Source organism: Phyllobates terribilis, unplaced genomic scaffold (genome assembly GCF_046119375.1).
Source record: "Phyllobates terribilis strain yellow unplaced genomic scaffold, ASM4611937v1 Scaffold_9__5_contigs__length_417890890, whole genome shotgun sequence".
In the NCBI taxonomy this organism is placed as follows: domain Eukaryota; kingdom Metazoa; phylum Chordata; class Amphibia; order Anura; family Dendrobatidae; genus Phyllobates; species Phyllobates terribilis.
The window spans coordinates 287,773,030-287,794,298 of record NW_027362769.1 but is presented as its reverse complement, the minus strand read 5'-3'; the positions used below and the strand labels follow the sequence as shown (position 1 = coordinate 287,794,298).

Below are 21,269 nucleotides of genomic sequence, written 5' to 3'. Positions count from 1 at the left end.
AATGAAACTGAAGGGGAGAAGATACAGATTAGATATTAGAAAGAACTTTTTGACAATGAGGGTGATCAATGAGTAGAATAGGCTTGCACAAGAGGTGGTGAGTTCTCCTTCAATGGAAGTCTTCAAACATAGGCTGGACAGACAAATGTCTGAGATGGTTTAGTGAATTCTGCATAGAGCAGGGGGCTGGACACGATGATTGCCCTCCTGTTTGACAGCCTCTATGCAGAGTGACTTCACGCAAAGGAGCAGTCAGTCAAGGAGGAGGAGGTGATCCTGGGTGAGGAATAGAGCTGGAGTGACAGAGGCTTCAGATCTACAAATAGTTCTTCAGCCTCATTTTCATATATTCCATGAATTAAATTCAAACACTGATTTCTCAGTAAGTAAAGAACAGACTGGCCATGTAAAGATACTGCTGGACTTGTCTTTGCAAGAGCTACGTACACATATAAATAGCTTGGGGTAAGAAATGCTGTTGAAAAATTACCATTAAATTATCTGACATGAATATTGAAATGTTTAACTTATATATTTTTATGACTATTTAAAAAAATACACTTTTATTTGCTAACTAGGGTTGAGCGAGTATGTTCTGCCCGAGTATGCTCGGGCAGAGCTCCGAGTATTTACAGCTGCTCGGTGATGAGGTTAAAATCGCTCCCGTGTGCATGATTTGCAGCTGTTTGACAGCTTTATTACATGTGAGGAATGTGTAAGAAATAGACATTCCTCACATGTAATAAAACTGTCAAACAGTTGTAAATCATGCACACGGGAGCGATTCAACCATATCACCGAGCAGCTATAAATACTCGGAGCTCGGCCCGAGCATACTCAGTGAAAGGGTTAATAGAGCATACTCGCTCAACACTATTGCTAACCTATCATATAGAGGAAATATATGCTTCATGTTTAAAACTGTACCGTGATATACATACAAATTACATATATATTTTATCATGTTAATGTAGACAAACTGTTCACCCTCTGGAAATGTTTTGCTAGAAAAATAATTGAACAAAAAATCTTCCCAGGTTCAAAACTTTTAATCTACAGATAATGATACTTCTACTTTAGAATGAATGCAATTGACTTTATAAATATATTTTCCATTTCTTGGCTTACTCCAATACGCATTAAATATGAAAATCCCATTCACCTTGGATGTGGCTTAGATTTTATCAGACCTGACTCACACAAAACTAGCTATTTCAAAACCAATCAATGAGAATGTTTTCAAGGACATAGATGTGTGAAATAAGGTGAGACTTCATTAACTCCTTCACTGCAGACAAGTAGCATAATAACATATGCAAATAGAAGCTGGAGTTGGCTTTTGGGTATGTGTTTCAAAATTGAAGCAAAAGATAGGGTGATTAGAAAAATAATTCTAATTTCTTAATATGTTTCTGCTTTTTTGTTAAAAAAGAATTCTTTAAGCCAATAATTTTTTAGCAGTCTAAATTAACTTTGTAAGAAGCACGTGGGTATTTCCAGCCATGTGTAGCTGAACATACAGAAGCGGCATCAGGATTCTATACCTTAGTTCTGCAGGTCCATTTTCATGTTGGTAAGTAAGACTTGTCACTGCTGCCTACATTCATTAATTCATATTTCCATTATTACTAACTGTGCATTGAATACTAACCACTAATATTGCCCTGTCAGCCCTCCTCAGTGACAGGGTGATGCATGCATAAAAGAAAGAAATGCTGATCACAGGAACACTGCCATTTCTTATGTACAGTATTTATTTATTTTGCTGGAATTTATCATCAGGAAATGATCTGATTTGAATATTTCCTGGCTGTTATTTTGTTCCTGTATTCGCTGTGATTTGGCTTCAGTAAAGTTGGGGTACTTGGACATTGCACAAAGTAATTATGTACTTATAGTATGTGGGTGTTATATGAGACCGCAGCACAAAAGCGGGGAATCCATTGGTTGTCAAACTCTCTACTTACTTCTGTAAAGTCTCAAAACAATACAATCTTAAAGTAATTTGGTCTGAAATCTTCAACACAGAGGTAGATAGCTTAATGACATACTAGTGTCTACAGCTGCTATGCAAACTTATGTCTTTACACAGTTAAGAGGAATATGTCACCAGGTGTGTGTTCCCATCTGAGAGCAGCATGATGTAGGGGCCAGAGACCCTGATTCCACCAATGTATCACTTACTGGGCAGCTAGCTGAAGATTTGACAAAATCACTATTTTATCCGCTGCCAATCTACCAGTGCTCTGAATGCTGAGCTCTGTATAATCCCACCATACCTATGATTGCCAGCTTTCAGTGTATACTGTGCATAGGCAGTAAGCTGCCAATCAGTGATTGGGGCAGAGTTACACAGAGCTCATGAATATGGAGGACTACATGGCCGTAGATTTACTAGGCCTCTAGTGGTAATCTCTGCTGATTAAACAATGATTTTATCAAAACAATCAAGCAGCCCAGTAAGTGAACCAGGGTCTTTGTTTTTACATTATGCTGCTCTCAAATTAGATATAAAAAACTGGTAACAAGTTCCCTCTAAAGACTTCAAGCATTCCCCTACAACGTACCATCTAGTAGCTCAGAATAGAATAAATGGTTCCTAAAAAATACCTCACAAACTTTTTCCAACATTGACATCCATGAAGTAGCCAGGTGGCAGTTCTGAAGTACAACCCAACTCCCTTCTTTTATAGCCTTTTCAGTCATCTGAAGAGCTATCGGTCCTTGTCCTTGCCCAAGAGATAGGGAGCTTAGCTTTGAACCTCCGAAACCCTGAAAGTAATGCAGATATGTTTAGTAATTTTATCATTACTAAAGAAAATACGTAAATTAAAATACAGTAAAGTGTAGTCATCTTTCAGATGGGCATATTTGTAATCCCTATTTCATGTATTTTACATTGAGGTCGATGCAGACTGTTTAAAATATAGATGCATCAGGAATTCGTCAGTATTAGATCGCTTTCAGCATACAGAAGTGTTACTGCTCATTTTACTTTCTTCACAGTATTGAGCAGATCAGTGACTAAATCAAATAAAGCATATGTTCAGATAAAATGTATATAATCTGCGCTGCTGATAGAGATCCAGGACGCAATGTATTCTTGAATGAGATTTATTTTTACTGGTAAGTCAACGCATTTTGAAGTAATAAATAACTTCTTCCTCAGGACATACCCTAATAAGTGGCATGTGTATCTTAGACACTTATATATGTGGTCTTTTGAGAGTCCTCAGTGGTTGATACCTTTTATTGGGTAACTGAAAAGATGGTAAAAAATTGCACACTTTCGAAACTTCTCAGGTCTCATCATCAGGCATAGTATAAGACAAAATCTGAAGAGTCACATATTCATACACAACAGGGCACAAGAATATTGTAACAGATGAGACAAGTGAGGTAAAGCAGAACTGTTAGTATGGGAAAGGGATAAACAGTTGCGGCCTTAAATATTGGAGCAATTCATAGATAAGGAGTGTGAAAGTTTTATTGTCCTGTGATTGAAGTCTGGTCCATGGTTGTGATTCCCCCACATGGTCTGAGGAGCACATTCCTTAGTTGATAAAGAAAGACATAAATCCATGCGACACATTCATTGCTGCACTGAGTGTGTCAAAGATTGTCATTAGTTTGTTTCCCCAGACTCGTCTGTCTCTCTGACATTTGAAGTTACCTTTTAATACCAGTAATTTCATGTTCATCATACTGTGATCAGGGATACAAAAATGTTTGGCCACAGGCAGATCTATTCTTTTTTCTTTTATTGTGTGGCGATGAGAATTCATCCTTGTTCTAAGTTTTAGCCCTATCTTTGACAGGACACAGTACCCAACCCTTGTCAAAGGTAACCTCATCCTCCTGATATATATATAAATCTTAAAATACAAATGTTAAAACCATTATAACAAATTCCCAATTGCCAAAATCAGTACAAAGCAAAGACAGTTTCTCTGTATGTCTCAACAGAAATATATAATGGCAAGAGGAGAACAAAATATATGTATGTAGGTTAAGAATTGGCTCAGTGATAGGAAACAAAGGGTGGTTATTAATGGAACACACTCAGACTGGGTCTCAGTTAACAGTGGGGTACCACAGGGGTCAGTATTGGGCCCCCTTCTTTTTAACATATTTATTAATGACCTTGTAGGGGGCATACAGAGTAATATTTCAATATTTGCAGATGACACTAAACTCTGCAGGGTAATCAATACAGAGGAGGACAATTTTATATTACAGGAGGATCTATGTAAACAAAAGCTTGGGCTGATAAATGGTAAATGAGCTTTAATGGGGATAAATGTAAGGTAATGCATTTGGGCAGAGGAAATAAAATGTATAATTATATGCTTAATTGTAAAACACTGGGCAAAACTGTAACTGAAAAAGACCTGGGTGTATTGGTGGACGACAAGCTCATGTTTAGTGGCCAGTGTCAGGCAGCTGCTGCAAAGGCAAATAAAATAATGGGATGCATTAAAAGAGGCATAGATGCTCATGAGGAGAACATAATTTTACCTCTATACAAGTCACTAGTGCGACCACACTTAGAATATTGTGTACAGTTCTGGTCTCCGGTGTATAAGAAAGACATAGCTGAACTAGAGCGGGTGCAGAGAAGAGCGACCAAGGTTATTAGAGGACTGGGGGGTCTGCAATACCAAGACAGGTTATTACACTTGGGGTTATTTACTGTGGAAAAAAGAAGGCTTAGAGGTGATCTTATTACTAAGTACAAGTATATGAGGGCACAGTACAAAGACCTGTCTACTGATCTTTTTACTCTGAGGCCTGAGACGGGGACAAGGGGGCATCTACTATGTCTGGAGGAAAGAAGGTTTAATCATAATCACAGATGGGGATTCTTTACTGTAAGAGCAGTGAGACTATGGAACTCTCTGCCGCATGATGTTGTAATGAGTGATTCACTATTAAAATGTAAGAAGGGCATGGATGCCTTTCTTGAAAAGTATAATATTACAGGTTATATATACTAGATTCCTTGATAGGGCGTTGATCCAGGGAACTAGTCTGATTGTCGTATGGAGTCGGGAAGGAATTTTTTCCCCCAATGTGGAGCTTAGTGTTTGCCACATGTTTTTTTTTCCCTTCCTCTGGATCAACATGATAGGCTATGGGTTGAACTAGATGGACTTAGTCTTCCTTCAACCTTAAAAACTATGTTACTATGTTAAAAGTCTGAGTGCAGATTCAATATGTACTAATAGGTCACAGTTCATACATGATTAAACGAACAAAATTGAATGCTCTCACCCATTCTTCAGATCTTTCAGGGAGGGAGATGCACCTAGCACTTTAGAACCCCATGTTTGGATACAAGTTAGTCCCCTGAAGAGTTACTTGGACGAAACGCGTAGGGACATGGAATAAGGGAAAGTGCAGGGTCTCCATACAGGGCTAGCTGTGGACTGCTCTTGTTAGGGTGGGAGTTTTTTTGGGGCTAGCATTAGCTTGAGCCTGCTCAGGGACCTGCAGGGTCAGCTTATGTCCCCTCTGTTGTCCTGGAATCTTAGGACAAAAATCTCCCTCCCTGGAAGATCTGAAGAATGAGTGAGACTCTATCCTTTAAGTTTTTGTCTCCATACTGTTGGGTAGACTTAAAATTTATTTGTCAAGATATTTTTGGAGAGACTGTACCTACGGACTACTTCACTGGGTTATTTTTACCTAAGTTTGGAGGACATGCCTCTCTTTTATAGGTGGTATATCCTATAATGAAGTAATTACATTAAAAGTTATGTTTTAAGTTTCTCTCATATTTGCTGTTATTACTCAATCAATTGTTAAGCGAGAGTATTTTCTACCTATTGGTGTGTTTCTATTCCCACTTTTTGCTATTTCTAAACCATGTGTGTCCATCAAACGGTAAAAAAGATGTAAAAAAATATAATTATGTGACAGGCAGTGCACTGCAGTGGTTTGCAGGAGGTCTCCACGTTTGGCAAAGCGGACAGCTGCCTAGATAGGAGGCTGTGTTTAGGACCCAGCGACTACCTCCCTTTAGTCTGGGTGTATATATACCTGGTGTGTCTAGGTGGGAATCGCCGGTTATACTCATTTCTACTTGCAACTTGGCTGAAGCAGCATCACGTCCTCTCTGGAGTCTTGAGGCCGTGTGCCCTGTTGGAGTTCTTCTAAAGCTAAGTTATTATTCCCCTGTGTTGTCTTCCCCTTTTTGTTTTTAGAGTGCTAGGGGAGGTTGACTAGTGCTCATCTCCTTCCACCCCCAGCTATAGCCTTATGCCAGAGATAGTAGGGCGAGGCAGTCAGTCTCTGGAGGTGAATGACCTCTGCTGTGAGGTTCAGCAGCAGTATCAGCGGTTACAGGCCGCCAATGTGGGGGTCTCTGCAGGTAGGCCTGTCCAGCCTGAACCCAAGGTTGCCCTCCCGGACAGGTTTTTGTGTTTAAGGAGGCATGCAAATTGTATTTCAAGCTTCATCCCTACTCCTCCGGTAATGAGAAGCAAAGGGTTGGCATTGTGATCTCTCTACTGCAGGGAGATGATCAATCGTGGGCGTTTTCGTTACCGCAGGATTTGGTTTGTCTCCAATCTGTGGAGGTTTTTCTTTGAGCTCTTGCCCTCATCTATGATGACCCTGACCGAGTTGCCATGGCTGAGTCTAAGCTATGTTGCCTTCAGCAGGGGATTCGGTCGGTGGAAACATACAGTTTGGAATTCCGTAGATGGGTAACGGATTCAAAATGGAATGACTCAGCCCTTAAAAGTCAATTTTGTGAGGGGCTATTGGAAAGGTTGAAAGATGCCTTGACTGTATATGATACCCCTCAGTCCTTGGAGGCTGCAATGTCTTTGGCCATACGTCTGGATAGGCGCCTTCGGGATAGACGGGTGCGACCTCCTTCTCCGTGGCCTTCTTGTCGGGGTTGTGTACCTATGCCAAGGGAGCGGTCTGGGGGTGAGCCAGTACTTGGGGAGGTGGAGGAACGTATGCAGTTAGGGGGTGTCTCTACATCATATATCTGCCCAGAGATTCGCAAGAAAAAAGGCGTATTTTTTTTGTGGGAAAAAGGGACACTTTGTTGGGACCTGTCCTTCAATTCCTAAACAAAAAGAGACTCGGTTAACTCTCGGTAGTCTGGAGTTCGATAAACAAGGGGTGCATTTGTGGCCAAACTGCAGTTCCCGCTTTATCCTGACTGCAGAGGTGGTGCTAGAGAGCAAAATTGAAAAAATTTCTGCGTTTGTTGACAGTGGAGCCGGGGTCAGCATGGTTGATGCTGAGTTTGTGAAAACTCATGGTCTTGCTTGCTGAGCATTAGCTGAACCTATGTCCATCTTTGCCATTGACTCGGCGCCACTTGCACAGAAAGCATTTACTCAGATTGTACATAATGTGAAACTGAGGGTGGGGTCAGTTCATTGTGAAATCATTCCTTGCTATGTTTTGGAGAATCTCCCTACTCCGATTGTATTAGGTATCTCCTGGCTTGTTAAACATAATCCATTGGTGGATTGGCAAACCGGGGAGATTATTGAATGGGGAGATTACTGCCATGAGAACTGTCTGAATGTTTCCATTGCTGATGTCTCTGCGGAGATACTGCCTGCTTTTGTGTCTGGTTTTGAAGACGTTTTTTCTGAGAAGGGGTGTCAGGATTTGCCTCCTCATCGTGCTTATGACTGTCCTATTAACTTGACCCCCAGAGCTAAACTACCCAAGTCCAGACTGTATAATCTTTCTGGCCCTGAGAGACAAGCCATGAAGGATTTCATTGCGGAAAGTCTGGAGAAGGGACATATCAGACTCTCATCTTCGCCCGTGGCGGCAAGGTTCTTCTTTGTGAAGAAAAAAGATGGCGGTCTACGTCCCTGTTTAGATTTCCGGGAATTAAATCAAATTACCATCCGTGATCCATACCCTCTTCCTCTGATTCCTGATTTGTTCAGTCAAGTTGTGGGAGCTAAGGTATTCTCCAAGTTGGAATTAAAGGGAGCCTACAATCTGGTCAGAAAAAGAGAAGGGGACGAATGGAAGACAGAGTTCAATACCCAGGAAGGTCATTTCGAGAGTCTGGTTATGCCTTTTGGCTTGACCAATGCACCTGCGGTATTTCAGCATTTCATAAATTATATTTTTCATCATTTGGTGGGGAGGTTTGTGGTGATCTATCGGGACGATATTTTGGTTTATTCACCTGATTTTGAGACCCATCGGGGGCATGTTAAGCAGGTGCTGGAGATATTAAGGGATAACAAACTCTATGCCAAACAAGAAAAATGTGTTTTCGCTGTTCCGGAGGTGCAGTTTTTTGGGTACTTGTTGTCCCGAGAACCTGAAGGCTCTACAACGTTTTCTGGGCTTTACTAATTTTTACAGGAATTTCATCCAAAATTACTCGGTGGTAGTGAAACCCCTTACTGACATGACTAAGAAGGGGTCTGATGTTTCTAACTGGTCGGAGGCTTCCCTCCAGGCTTTTTCTTGCTTAAAGAATCATTTTGCCACTGCACCTATTCTCAGTCAACCCGATGTTTCTCAAGCCTTTATTGTGGAGGTCGATGCTTCGGATGTCGGGGTTGGGGTGGGTGTTGTCTCAGGGTTCATCACCTGGCGTCCATGCGCCTTCTTTTCTAAAAAAATTGTCTCTGGCTGAGAGAAATTATGACGTGGGTAATAGGGAACTTTTGGCGATCAAATTGGCGTCCGAGGAATGGCGACACTGGTTGGAGGGTGCTGTCCATCCTATTACTGACCATAAGAACCTGTCATATCTCCAGTCAGCTAAACTTCTCAACCCTAGGCAAGCCAGATGGACCCTGTTTTTTACTAGCTTCAATTTTGTTGTCACTTTTCGTCCAGGGGTCAAAAACCTCAAGGCTGATGCTTTGTCCTGGAGCTTCCCTGGAGGTGGTAACCATGAGAACCCTGCCCAGATATTACAGAAAGGGGTAGTTATTTCGGCTCTTGTTCCAGAACTGGAGGGTGAGGTGCTGGAGGCTCAGGGGGACGCCCCTGCCTCCTGCCCTTCAGGAAAGTTATTTGTACCACCTGATCTGCACCGTAAAGTAATCAAGGAACATCATAACTCTGTGCTTGCTGGGCATCCAGGTGGTAAGACAACCGCGGACCTCCTCTCTCGTTGTTTTTGGTGGCTGGGGTTGCATCGGGATGTAATTCAACATGTAGCTGCTTGTAGTATTTGCGCGTGTTCTAAGGCTTCACACACCCGTCCGTCTGGTACTCTTCTTCTGCTATCTATCCCTAGCAGGCCATGGACACACTTGTTCATGGATTTTATTACTGACCTACCGGTTTCTGCAGGCAAAAGGGTGGTTTTGGTAGTAGTAGATAGGTTCAGTAAAATGGTTCACTTCGTCGCTTTACCTGCACTTCCCAATGCTAAGACACTTGCTCAGGTGTTCATAAATGAGATTGTGAAGCTTCACGGGGTTCCCTCCCATGTGGTGTCTGATTGGGGGACCCAGTTTGTTTCCAAGTTCTGGAAGGCATTCTGTTCTGGAGTGGGGGTGCAGCTGTCCTTTTCCTCTGCCTTCCACCTTCAGTTGAATGGTCAGACCAAGTGGGTCAATCAGAACATACCTCAGGTGTTTCGTCTCCAAAAATCAGGAGGATTGGGCATCCTACTTACCGCTGGAAGAATTTGCCATCAATAATCATCGTCAAGAATCCACTGGCAGGTCACCGTTTTTCGGTGCATACGGTTATCATCCACAGTTTGGTACTTTCAGTGGGGGAAGGAGCTTCAGGAGTTCCTGAAGAGGAACGGTTTGCTTTGTCACTCTCCTCGGTGTAGCAGGGTGATCTGTGTAATTTGAAGACCATGGGTGACAGGTATAAACGTATGGCTGACAGAAAACGCTTGCCAGATCCGGACCTGAATGTGAATGACTTTGTGTGGTTGTCTACCAAGAATATAAGATTGAAAGTTCCTTCTTGGAAGCTGGGACCTAGGTTTATTGGTCCCTACAAAATTACCGCCATCATTAACCCTGCAGCGTTTCGTCTTGAACTTCCTCGGGCCCTTAAGGTTCACAATGTGTTCCACAGGTCCTTACTCAAAAGGTACGTAGAACCTCTTGAGCCCTCACCTCTACCACCGCCTCCAATAATGGATGATGGTAATTTGGAGTTCGAGATTTCGAGGATAGTAGATTCTCGTCTCCAACGTCGTTCTCTGCAATACTTGGTGCACTGGAAAGGCTATGCCCTGTTGGAGTTCTTCTAAAGCTAAGTTATTATTCCCCTGTGTCGTCTCCCCCCTTTTGTCTTTAGAGTGCTAGCGGAGGTTGACTAGTGCTCATCTCCTTCCACCCCCAGCTATAGCCTTACGTCAGGGATAGTAGGACGAAGCACGTGATCGGCGACAGCTGCGGAGTCTGTATATGGACGTTGGGGGAAGACAGGGTGGCACTAGTCCAGATTAGAAGGTCACCTCTTCCCCCTTTCCCTAGTGTCTGGGCTCCCTTTCCGTTTCCCCTCTGTGTTGCACTCACACCTGGCGTGACTCTCTGTGTTGCACCCACACCTGGCGTGACAGCCTCAGCTCATGCTGAAATTCCTTAAGTGCTGAAAGTCCCCACTCTGTGTGAGAAGCCTGGGAATTTCAGCGTAAGCAGCGGGGATTGAAAGGCCTAGCCTGGGACCATTTTCAGAAACGTGACTAGTCTAGCTCTACCCCTGGCTGGCTCTTTCCAGCACAGTTGCAGGTGATTGAAAAGTCTCTCCCTTGGGTGCACAAAGGAAGAGACCATTCAATCACCTGGAGCCATCTGGGAGAAGACAGCTGGGGTCATAGCTGTACAAGTTCCTAATAATGGTCCCAGGGCACACCTTTGAAAATCAAGAGCGTTTCAGAGAATAATTTAACAGGCTGCGATTCATGCTGCCACAGTTTGTCCAGCATGAATTGCCTCAAGGGTTCCCTTAAAATAGGTTGTCAGGAAAGTGGGTCTGATGCCAGCACTAGATCCCCGACATTGCTCCAGTCTCACTGTTTTGGCTGCAGTGGTGATGTCAAGTCAGCAGCATGTGTCACCACTCTAGCTAATCACTGAACTCACTGTCTATGTCAAGGTTGGCAGCACACACTTTTGTTGATGCTCAGAGCACAAGCCGCTGAGCTCAATGAAGCTGGTTGGGCATTGACGCACACTGATGCCGTTATGGCAATGCTGCAGCCATAATACAGAGACTGCAGTAGTGGCGGTAAGTTTGCTTATTTTAAGTATTTTACAGAGTTTGGGGCCAACTTTCCTGAATGTGGACAATCCCTTTCAGTGTATCCCATAACCAAAAACCTTCAGAAATTAAGAATACATGCAAACAATAAGCAATTGCTTCATAAATATGGTGACATTCCTGCACCATTTTCAAGTCAGTTCAATGTTTTATAGGTTTTTTATGTACTCCATATTATGTAGATATTTCTGAATGTCAGATGTAAAGATTTTCTATATATTTTAAAAATGTAACAAAAGAACAAAAAAGCCAGCACCTTAAATATGAATGGAAAAAAGTCAGATTTGTTTTTTTATTTTTTGCCTATTAAGCGCTAAACAACTAAGTCTTACCTCTTCATCAGTGCTTATAATGTTATTTATAAATGTTAACAAGTAGAAGAATATGACTATCATCTGTATGTCACACATTCAAAGCACTAATAAAAGTGATGCTGGAAGACTGTTATTAAATGTCATATGTTACAGAATAAATTTAATGTCGTCAAATTGTTTGTCTAAACAGTATGGTGCACGTGCTAATGGTGAAAAATGTTTGGGTGACTACCTGATCATCAGCAAATTTTAATAATGCGGCCATCGGATCAGCGCCAGGAGACAGAACAAAGATCAGAGGAGCACAGCAGTGGCTGTCACCAAATGCTTTTGACAGATCAAATGGAGGAGGTTCAATAAACTGTCGCCCCAGATTCACTGTTACAAATTCTTGAATCATTGGAATTACCTAGATAAAGAAATATTTATTGAGATGCATTCAGTAAAATTACCTGCGAATAATGCTATTTTTCACTATATACTAGTACTTTATCATTTCTGAGCAAGGGTAGAACTATAACAACTGTGTCATAGCAATATTATTAATAATAAAGCGGTATATGCTTCCAATCTGGCTGCAACATAACAGGACAGTATACATTAGCTAACACTAGGTAAAGCAGGCTGTGTATTCTTGTGAAAACAGAATGCAATGCAGCAAAAATGCTTCACACAACAGATGGCATCATGAATACAAAACCTAAATGTTACTGCTACTACTACTGCTACTATCATTACAGGACAGATGCATTAGGCACTGTGACTGTACTGATTCCCTGCAGCTCCAATCCAGTCCCTGCTAGTCTGTGCTTGTTGGTCCTATTCTCGACACACCCAAAATGCTCACAATGCCAATTACTTGGTGGGGCGAATGTCACTGCTGCAGCCAGCAACTGTTTGAGGGGGCTCTTCTGTCCATTTTTGGGTAAACAGAGACCATCAGGGTCCAGTTAGAGGCAGAGTAGGGGACCGGGGAGGTGTGGGGGGTGTTTGAGTGCTATTTCTTTTATTTTTAAGCAGTCTGAGGCCTTTAAACAATAATTTCTATTTTACAGAAAACATTTTAAGTGCTTAATATGGATCCTTATCATAAAGAACCTCTTATAAGCCCAATCCATTTTCAAAATGCATATTAATTAATTGGATTATTTTGCAAGCCCATTTGTTTAATTTCTGTTCACTTAAAGGATTTCTCCAGGAATAATAAAAAAAATAAGTAAACGAAATGTCATTATAAATAAATTAGCTATTGAACCCGCTCTACATCCGGGTGGCGAGCATTTTTATTGGTACATTTCCGGAGTCATTTTTTTTTTAAGACCCTATGTCTGCGCATACCGTGCTATCCAGTGCCATTTTATTGAAGACACTGTATATGCAAATTTGCAGACATAGGGTCTTAAAAAAAATGGAGCTGCATAGCACTCACGCATGCCCCCATAGCCTCCCCATGTCCAGCAGGAGACCCCCCATAGCCTCCCTATGTACAGCAGGAGACCCCCATAGCTTCCTTGTGTCCAGCATGAGAGCTCCATAGCCTCCCCGTGTCCAGGAAGAAAGCCCCATAGCCTCCTCGTGTCCAGGATGAGAGCTCCATAGCCTCCTCGTGTCCAGGATGAGAGCCCCATAGCCTCCCCATGTCCAACATGAGAACCCCATAGCCTGCCCGTTTCCAGCAGGAGATCCCCATAGCCTCCCTGTGTCCAGCAGGAGACCCCCAGAGCCTCCCCGTGTCCAGCATGAGACCCCCATAGCCTTCCAAGGTCCAGCAGACGACCCCCATAGCCTGCCCGTTTACAGCAGGAGACCCCCATAGCCTGACCGTTTCCAGCAGGAGACCCCCAGAGCCTCCCTGTGTCCAGCAGGAGACCCCAGAGCCTCCCCGTGTCCAGCAGGAGATCCCCAGAGCCTCCCCTTGTCCAGCAGGCGACTCCCAAAGCCTCCCCAAGTCCAGCAGAAGAACCCCATAGCCTTCCCACGTCCAGCAGGAGACCCTCATAGACTCCCCATGCACAGCCAAACATCCCATACACATAAAAAAAAAAAGAAGAACACCACATACTCTCCTCGGTCCTATTCCTCCGACGCTCTGCCTCCGCTACTGTCTCTGGTGCGCAAAATCTCCACAGTACAGAGCTGACGAGATGAAATTAGGTTATTGCGTCAGTTGTTTCACATGCTGATTGGTGGAGGAAGGGGTTGGAGGTCCCTCTTTCACCAATGCAGACAGTGGGGGCGGATGCAGACAGCAGGTGGATGTAGACAGCGGGAGTGGGATGACATGGTGTGGCCTGAGTTAAGTTTTTAAATAAAATGGCGCCGGAGTCAGTGCGTGAGCATACTGCGCTATCTGGTGTCATTTTGTGGAACATACCATGCAAATTTCTCTTCAACAAAATGGCGCCAGAGATCACTCTATGCGCAGGCGCTGACTCCAGCGCCACTGTCCTCCTCCATACTCTCCAGTATGTTCTCATGGCGCCGGAGATCACTGCTATCTCTGGCGCCACACTCCTCCTCCAGCCTCGCCCCCCTCCCAGTCTGGATGTGTTCTTCTGTCTCCGGCCACACTGCGCAGGCGCAGTGTGCTTGCGCAGTCTATAGAGGCTTTGGACAGAAGGACACATTTCTGGTTATATTATAAATTCCTAAAAAAAAATGAAAATCCGGAAGCGCTTCTGTCCGATTGAAAAATCCCAAAATATCAAGGATGGTGTGGCAGTGTATTCATTTACTTAAAAGGGGTGGTTAAACTGCAGTCCATCAAGACTGACTGACCACAAATGGTACAAAAAAAAAGGAAATGTATTGGTAGTGATTGTATCACGTGTAGGGATTGTACTCACTCAGGTGCGATGAGAGGCAAACAGGAGGCATGTTCCTTTAAATGTCCGTAGCGGTTTATTGGCTTCATAAACCGTCAAAAGCAAAATGCAAAGAGGGCAGGCAAAAACAAAGAAAACAGTCCTTTAAGCAAGTCTCTGGTAAACCGGACCTGTGGTCACACAGGCTGGTAAGCATCCAGCACACAGCTCAGTCTGGAGACAACACATAGGAGGCCTTCTCCCTCCAAACACAGACCATGTGCCAAACAACAGCCTCCATTATATAAGTTGCTAACCACACCCAGAGGTGAGGTATGTGGGTAGCTAGACCGGGCCATCTCTCTAAACTACCCGTAACCCGTCTCCCAGGTGCACCAAACTATCCTCTTAGTGCTACATGCACATGTCTTTGTGACACATACCTGCCATCAACTATGCGACCATTAGCCACCTTACACACTATTGAGACTGTTGTAATAGATATATTTTAAAAATAAATAAAATAGAATGATTCTAAAAAACTTTACGCTAGCATGTAAAACGCCTCCGGATTTTCATTTTTTCTATCACTCGCCACATGGAGCGATTTGATGCAAGAAAAAGCATTTCTCCACGGCCCTTGGATGAGCTGCATACCAAAGATAAAGACACCAATCATCTAGAAGCATTCACATAGTGTTGAGATTAGGGAGGTGAATAAGTGGCTCAGGAATTGGTGTAAGAAAGAAGGTTTTGGGTTCCTGGAGAACTGGCCCAACTTCTTTGTTGGCTAGAGACTGTAAGCTAGGGATGGGCTGCACCTCAATGGGTCTGATTGCCATATGTGGAGTCGGAAAGGAATTTTTCCCCAAACATGGGGCAATTAGCATCCGCCTTATAGGGTTTTTGCCTTCCTCTGGATCAACATGTTAGGCTATAGTTTGAAATAAAACTTATGTCAACCTTCAACCTTAAAAATATACATATTAGAACTGTACATATTTTAATGGCATTGTATATGAAGGCATGAGGGTATAGACACACGTAGTTACTGTGGTGTGGCCATTACGCAACAGTAAACTGTACAAACACGCAGCATTACATGCAGTACTATGCAGATAGTACAGTTTTCAAAAGATTATTAAACTCTGCAGTTTTTACAGGTAACATTGCTATTTTACAGACAATTACAATAATTTGAAAGTCACATAGATTCACAGCAGAATTGATTGGGCTTTGTGTGTCTGTGCTCATAAGGCCCATTCGCTACAGCACGTCATTATTATCTGCTTTCTTATATTAGGCTGGCACTACACGGTGACTTTGGACAAAACACAGACTGCACAGCTAAACATGCGTGTATACCACTGCTACAGTGGTGTGAAAAAGTGTTTGCCCCCTAGATGATTTCTTATTCCTTTGCATGTTTGTTACACTTAAATGTTTCAGATCACAAAATAAATTTAAATATTAGACAAAGATAACACAAGTAAACACAAAATGCAGTTTTAAATTAAGGTCTTTATTATTTAGGGAAAAAGAAATCCAAACCTACAGGGCTCTGTGTGAAAAAGTGATTGCCCCCCCCCCAACATAAATTAACTGTGGTTTATCATATCTTTGGGAAATCAAGTTCAATTTCCCTAGCCACACACAGGCCTAATTACTGTCACACCTGTTCTCAATCAAGAAATCAATTAAATAGGACCCACTTGACAAAGTGAAGTAGACCAAAAGATCCTCAAAAGTTAGACATCATGCTGCAATCCAAAGAAATTCTGGAACAAATGACGAACAAAGTAATTGAGATATATCAGCCTGGAAAAGGTTATAAAGCTATTTCTAAAGCTTTGGGACTCCAGCGAACCACAGTGAGAGCCATTATCCATAAATGGTGAAAACACAAAACACTTCCCAGGAGTGACTGGACAACCAAAACTACCCCAAGAGCGCAGTGACGACTCATCCAAGAGGTCACAAAAGACCCCACAACAACATCCAAAGGATTGCAGGCCTCACTTGCCTCAGTTAAGGTCAGTGTTAATGACTCGACCATAAGAAAGAGTGGGCAAATTTGGCATGCATGGCAGAGTTCCAAGATGAAAACCACTCATGAGCAAAAAGAACAAAGGCTCATCTCAGTTTTGCCAGAAAACATTTTGATGATCGCCAAGACTTTTGGGAAAATACTCTGTAGATTGAGGAGAGAAAAGTTGAACTTTTTGAGGGTGTATGTCCAATTACATTTGGCATGGAAGTAACACAGCATTTCAGAAAAGGAACATCATACCAACAGTAAAATATGGTGGTGGTAGTGTGATGGTCTGGGGCTGTTTTGCGGCTTCAGTAGCTGGTAGACTTCCTGTGGTAAATTGAACCATGAATTCTGCTAACAAAAAATCCTGAAGGAGAATGTCCGGCCATCTATTCATGAGCTCCAGCTGAAGCGCAGCAGGTAATGCAGGAGGGCAATGATCAAAAATACACCAGCAACTCCACCTCTGAATGGCTTAAGAAAAATAAAATGAAGACTTTGGAGTGGCCTAGTCAAAGTCCTGACCTTAATCTGATTAAGATGCTGTGGCATGACCTTAAAATCGCAGTTCATGCTCGGAAACCCTCCAATGTGGCTGAATTACAACAATTTTGTAAAGATGAGTGGGTCAAAATTCCTCCAGTGCGTTGTTAAAGATTTCTTGCCAGTTATCGCAAATGCTTGATTGCGGTTGTTGCTGCTAAGGGTGGTCTAACCAGTTATTAAGTTTAGGGGGCAAACACATTTTCACACAGGGCCATGCATGTTTGGATTTCTTTTTCCCTTAATAATAAAGACTTTCACTTAAAAACTGCATTTTGTGTTTACTTGTGTTATCTTTGTTTAATATTTAAATTTTTTTGTGATCTGAAACATTTAAGTGTGACAAACATGCAAAAGAATAAGAAATCAGGAAGGGGGCAAACACTTTTTCACACCACTGTACAACACAGTGTTAGAACCCTCCTGTTTGTCTTTTCCATCTTGTGTTTTGCGGTCACGTGACCATCTGCCTTTATATTCCAGCTCCGCCCTTTTGGCTGTGATGGACTTCAGTGTTTGACTGTTTCTCTAGCCAGGTGCTTCGGTGCCTTTCTCTGTCAGTTCGCTTGGTCCTTCTGGGACCTCTAGTACCTTTTTGTCAGTTTGTCTTTTTGTGTTCTGCAACAACTTCACTGTTTAGGACGTGTCCCATTTTTGTCCCAGTCCTTAGTTATTTTAGGGACCCCTCCCCTTATGCTATAGGTCTTCGTTCAGACTTGCCGAGGACTAAGGCGGGTCTGTTCACTAGGAACAGTCAGCCCGCTACATCGTAGGGATTCAGTTTAGTCTTACTGTAGGGACAGCTTTCCCCTATCTTTCCTTAGTACTTGTTGCAGATCATAACAGTAAGTCCAGCCCAAAAAACTAAAAGGAAAGAAATTCGGGGATCAGTATGGTTTCCATCCAGGATTTGGCTCAAAGCTTGCAGGGATTGTCTCTGGAGATATCCAAGCTCCAGCAACACGTGAGTAGCTGCCCTGGAGCGCATTTTGTGGAACCCAAGGTAGGACTGCCTGACGTTTTTCATGGCAAACAGCAAGATTTTTTTTTTTCTTTAAAAATGCTTGTTTGTTATATTTTCGTTTGAGACCAAGGTCCTCTGGGAATGAATCACAGCGCATTGGTTTTATTATGTCACTTTTGCGCAATGAACCACAGGGGTGGGCCTTTTCTCTCCAACCTAATGATCCGTGTTTAAGGTCTGTAGAAGAATTTTTTTCTGCTATGGGGCTATTATATGACGATCCTGATAGAATCTCATCTGCTGAGGCAGAACTCAGGCGTTTGAATCAGGGGTCAGGTGATGTTGAAAATTATTGCACACACTTCAGGAGATGGGCTTCAGAAGTCAAATGGAATGATCCTGTGCTGAAATGTTTATTTCTTGCTGGTCTGAGTGAAAGGGTTAAGGATCTGCTAATTGCATTCCCCGCACCTGAGACGTTGCAGGTGTTGTGATCTGCTACAAGCACTAAGGAAAGACAGGAGATCTGTCCCTACAATAGAACTAAGCTGGATCCCTATGATGTAACGGGGAACCTGATCCTGCGATCAGACCCGCTAAAGTCCTCGGCTAGTCTGAACGAAGACCTATAGATGTGAGGAAGGGATCCATACAAGAACTAGGGACTGGGAGAAAGATGGACACCTCCTAGCAGAAATTGTAGCAGAAATAAGACAAACAAACAACATAGAACATAGAGGTCCGAACACCTAGCAAAACTGACTGAGAAAGGTAACAGAGCACCAAGCTAGCTCAAGAGTAGAAATTACAATGAAGTCCAGCAAGGCCAGGAGGGCAGAGCAGGATTAAATAGGCAAAAAAGGTCATGTGACCAGCAAACTAGAAAAAACCTAACAGGAGAGTTACAGTACCCCCTCTTCTAAGAGGATCCTCCAGATCCCCTAGGCCCGGGCTTATCAGGAAACCTCCTGTGAAATGCTCTGACAAGTCTGGAAGCAGAAACATCATCCGCCCTCACCCATGAGTTATCCTCGGGTCCGAAACCCTTCCAAGCGACGACATACTGCAAACTTCCTCTATACCATCTAGAATTTAGGATGCGGGAAATTTCATATTCCCCGTCCTCCACCACCGGAGGAACAGTGGCAGAGGCGTCACCATCCGACACATCAGCTCTTTTCAACAGAGAAACATGAAACACCGGATTAATCTTCCAGGAGGTAGGAACCTCCAACCTAACAGCAGATTGGTTAACTATCTGAAGCACCTTAAAGGGCCCTACAAACTTGGGACCCAATTTTTTAGAAGGAATCCTCAATCGCAGATTCTTAGAGGACAACCAAACCATGTCACCAATAGCAAACAAAACCTCTTGCAGTTTCCTATCAAAGTACCTCTTAGATTTTTTGTTAGCCTCCTGAAGATTACCATGCACATCCGTCCAAACTCTCTCCAAATCACCGGAAAAACTCTCCTCCTCAGGCACAGCCGATACCAATTTGGAGAATGACCCAAAAGACGGATGTCTCCCAGAACAAAAAAAAAAAGGCGAACACCCAGCAGAAGAGGATGTATGGTTGTTAAGAGCAAATTCAGCAAGTGGCAGAAATTCAGACCACCCCTCTTGATTGTCTGCCACAAAACAACGCAAGAACTGCTCAACATCCTGGTTCTTTCTTTCTGTCTGGCCATTAGACTCAGGATGATATCCGGATGAAAACGACAAATGAACTCCCAACCTGTCACAAAAGGCACGCCAAAAACGAGCCACGAACTTAGGTCACCTATCAGAAACAATGTCAGTAGGAACGCCATGTAGTCTGACAATTTCCTTGACAAAGGCCTTAGCAAGTGTCTTAGCGCAAGGCAGTTTGATGAAGGGAACCAAGTGACACATCTTGCTAAAACGGTCCACGACCACCTAGATGACCGTGAAACCCTCAGAGGGGGGAAGGTCAGTATTAAAGTCCATAGCCAGATGTGTCCAAGGTGCACTAGGAACCTCCAGAGGGCAAAGCAACCCCGCAGCAGGAGCATGCAAAGACTTAGATCTAGCACACACAGTACATTGACGCACCCACTTAATGACTTCCTTCTGCCATCCAGGCCACCAAAAACTGCGACCCACAAGTCTCTTGGTCTCAGAAATTCCTGGATGACCTGCCAACCGAGACTCATGACACTCAACAAACAAATCTCTCCTAAAGGTCCTAGGCACAAACAACCTCCCATGGGGAGTGTTAGATGGGGCATTCTCCTGAGCTTTAAGAATCTCATCCTCCAAAACGGAGTCCAAAGCAGCAATCACAACACCTTCTTGTAAAATGCTCTCCTCCTCCTCAGCACCGACCATGGGAGAAAAGCTGCGAGACAAAGCATCAGCTTTAACATTCTTGGTACCCGGGATGTAAGTAACGGAAAAATTAAACCGCGAGAAAAAAAGTGCCCACCTAGCCTGACGGGCATTCAAGCACTTGGCAGCATCAAGATAGATCAGATTTTTATGATCAGTGAAAACCTGAATGGGAAATTCAGCACCTTCCAAGAGATGACGCCAGTGTTCAAATGCGAGTTTAATAGCCAGCAATTCTCGATTACCAGTATCGTAATTAAGTTCAGTCTCAGAAATTTTTTTTGAAAAAAAGGCACAGGGATGTACTCCATCCTTGTTGTCCTGAGACAACACCGCACCGACCCCCACAGAGGAAGCATCAACCTCAACCAAAAACGGCTTAGTCACATCAGGCTGCATAAGGATGGGAGCAGAGGTGAACCTCTCCTTTAGAAACACAAAAGCTTCAATAGCCTCAGAAGTCCACTGAACCGTATTAGCACCTTTCCTGGTGAGATCGGTCAGTGGTTTGACAATAATAGAATTTTTTTTTATGAATTTTCTGTAATAATTGGCGAAACCCAAAAACCTCTGTATCGATTTCAAACCAATAGGCCTAGGCCATTCCAGCACAGCTTGAACTTTCACCGGGTCCATCTCAAAGCCCTCGCTGGAGATAATGTAGCCCAAAAAACTAATTCTCTGAACAGCGAACTCACATTTCTCCAGCTTAGCAAAAAGCGAATTGTCAGTCAATAACTGCAATACCTCACGTACGCTCCGCCAATTAGACTCCAGATCCGGCGAATAAATCAAAATGTCGTCCAAATACACAACCACATTTTTGCCGATCAAAGGTCTAAGGATGTCATTAATAAGATTCTGAAAAAATGCTGGAGCATTGGTAAGACCAAAAGGCATAACCAGATTCTCAAAATGACCCACAGGAGTGTTAAAAGCAGTCTTCCATTCATCACCCTCCTTCATGCGCAACAAATTGTATGCCCCCCGGAGATCAATTTTAGAGAACCAC

General features: G+C 43.1%; 1 protein-coding gene across 1 annotated transcript in view; it reads right to left on the bottom strand.

Moving 5' to 3' along the window:
* DNAH7 (dynein axonemal heavy chain 7) overlaps window positions 1–21,269 on the bottom strand; it is a 505,238-nt gene that overhangs the window by 77,832 nt on the left and 406,137 nt on the right. The window contains exons 54-55 of the mRNA XM_073647873.1: window positions 11,791–11,967; window positions 2,611–2,772 (exon numbers count right to left, since the gene is read on the bottom strand). Of these exons, the coding sequence (XP_073503974.1) occupies window positions 2,611–2,772; window positions 11,791–11,967 (339 nt within the window). The remainder of the gene's footprint in view (window positions 1–2,610; window positions 2,773–11,790; window positions 11,968–21,269) is intronic.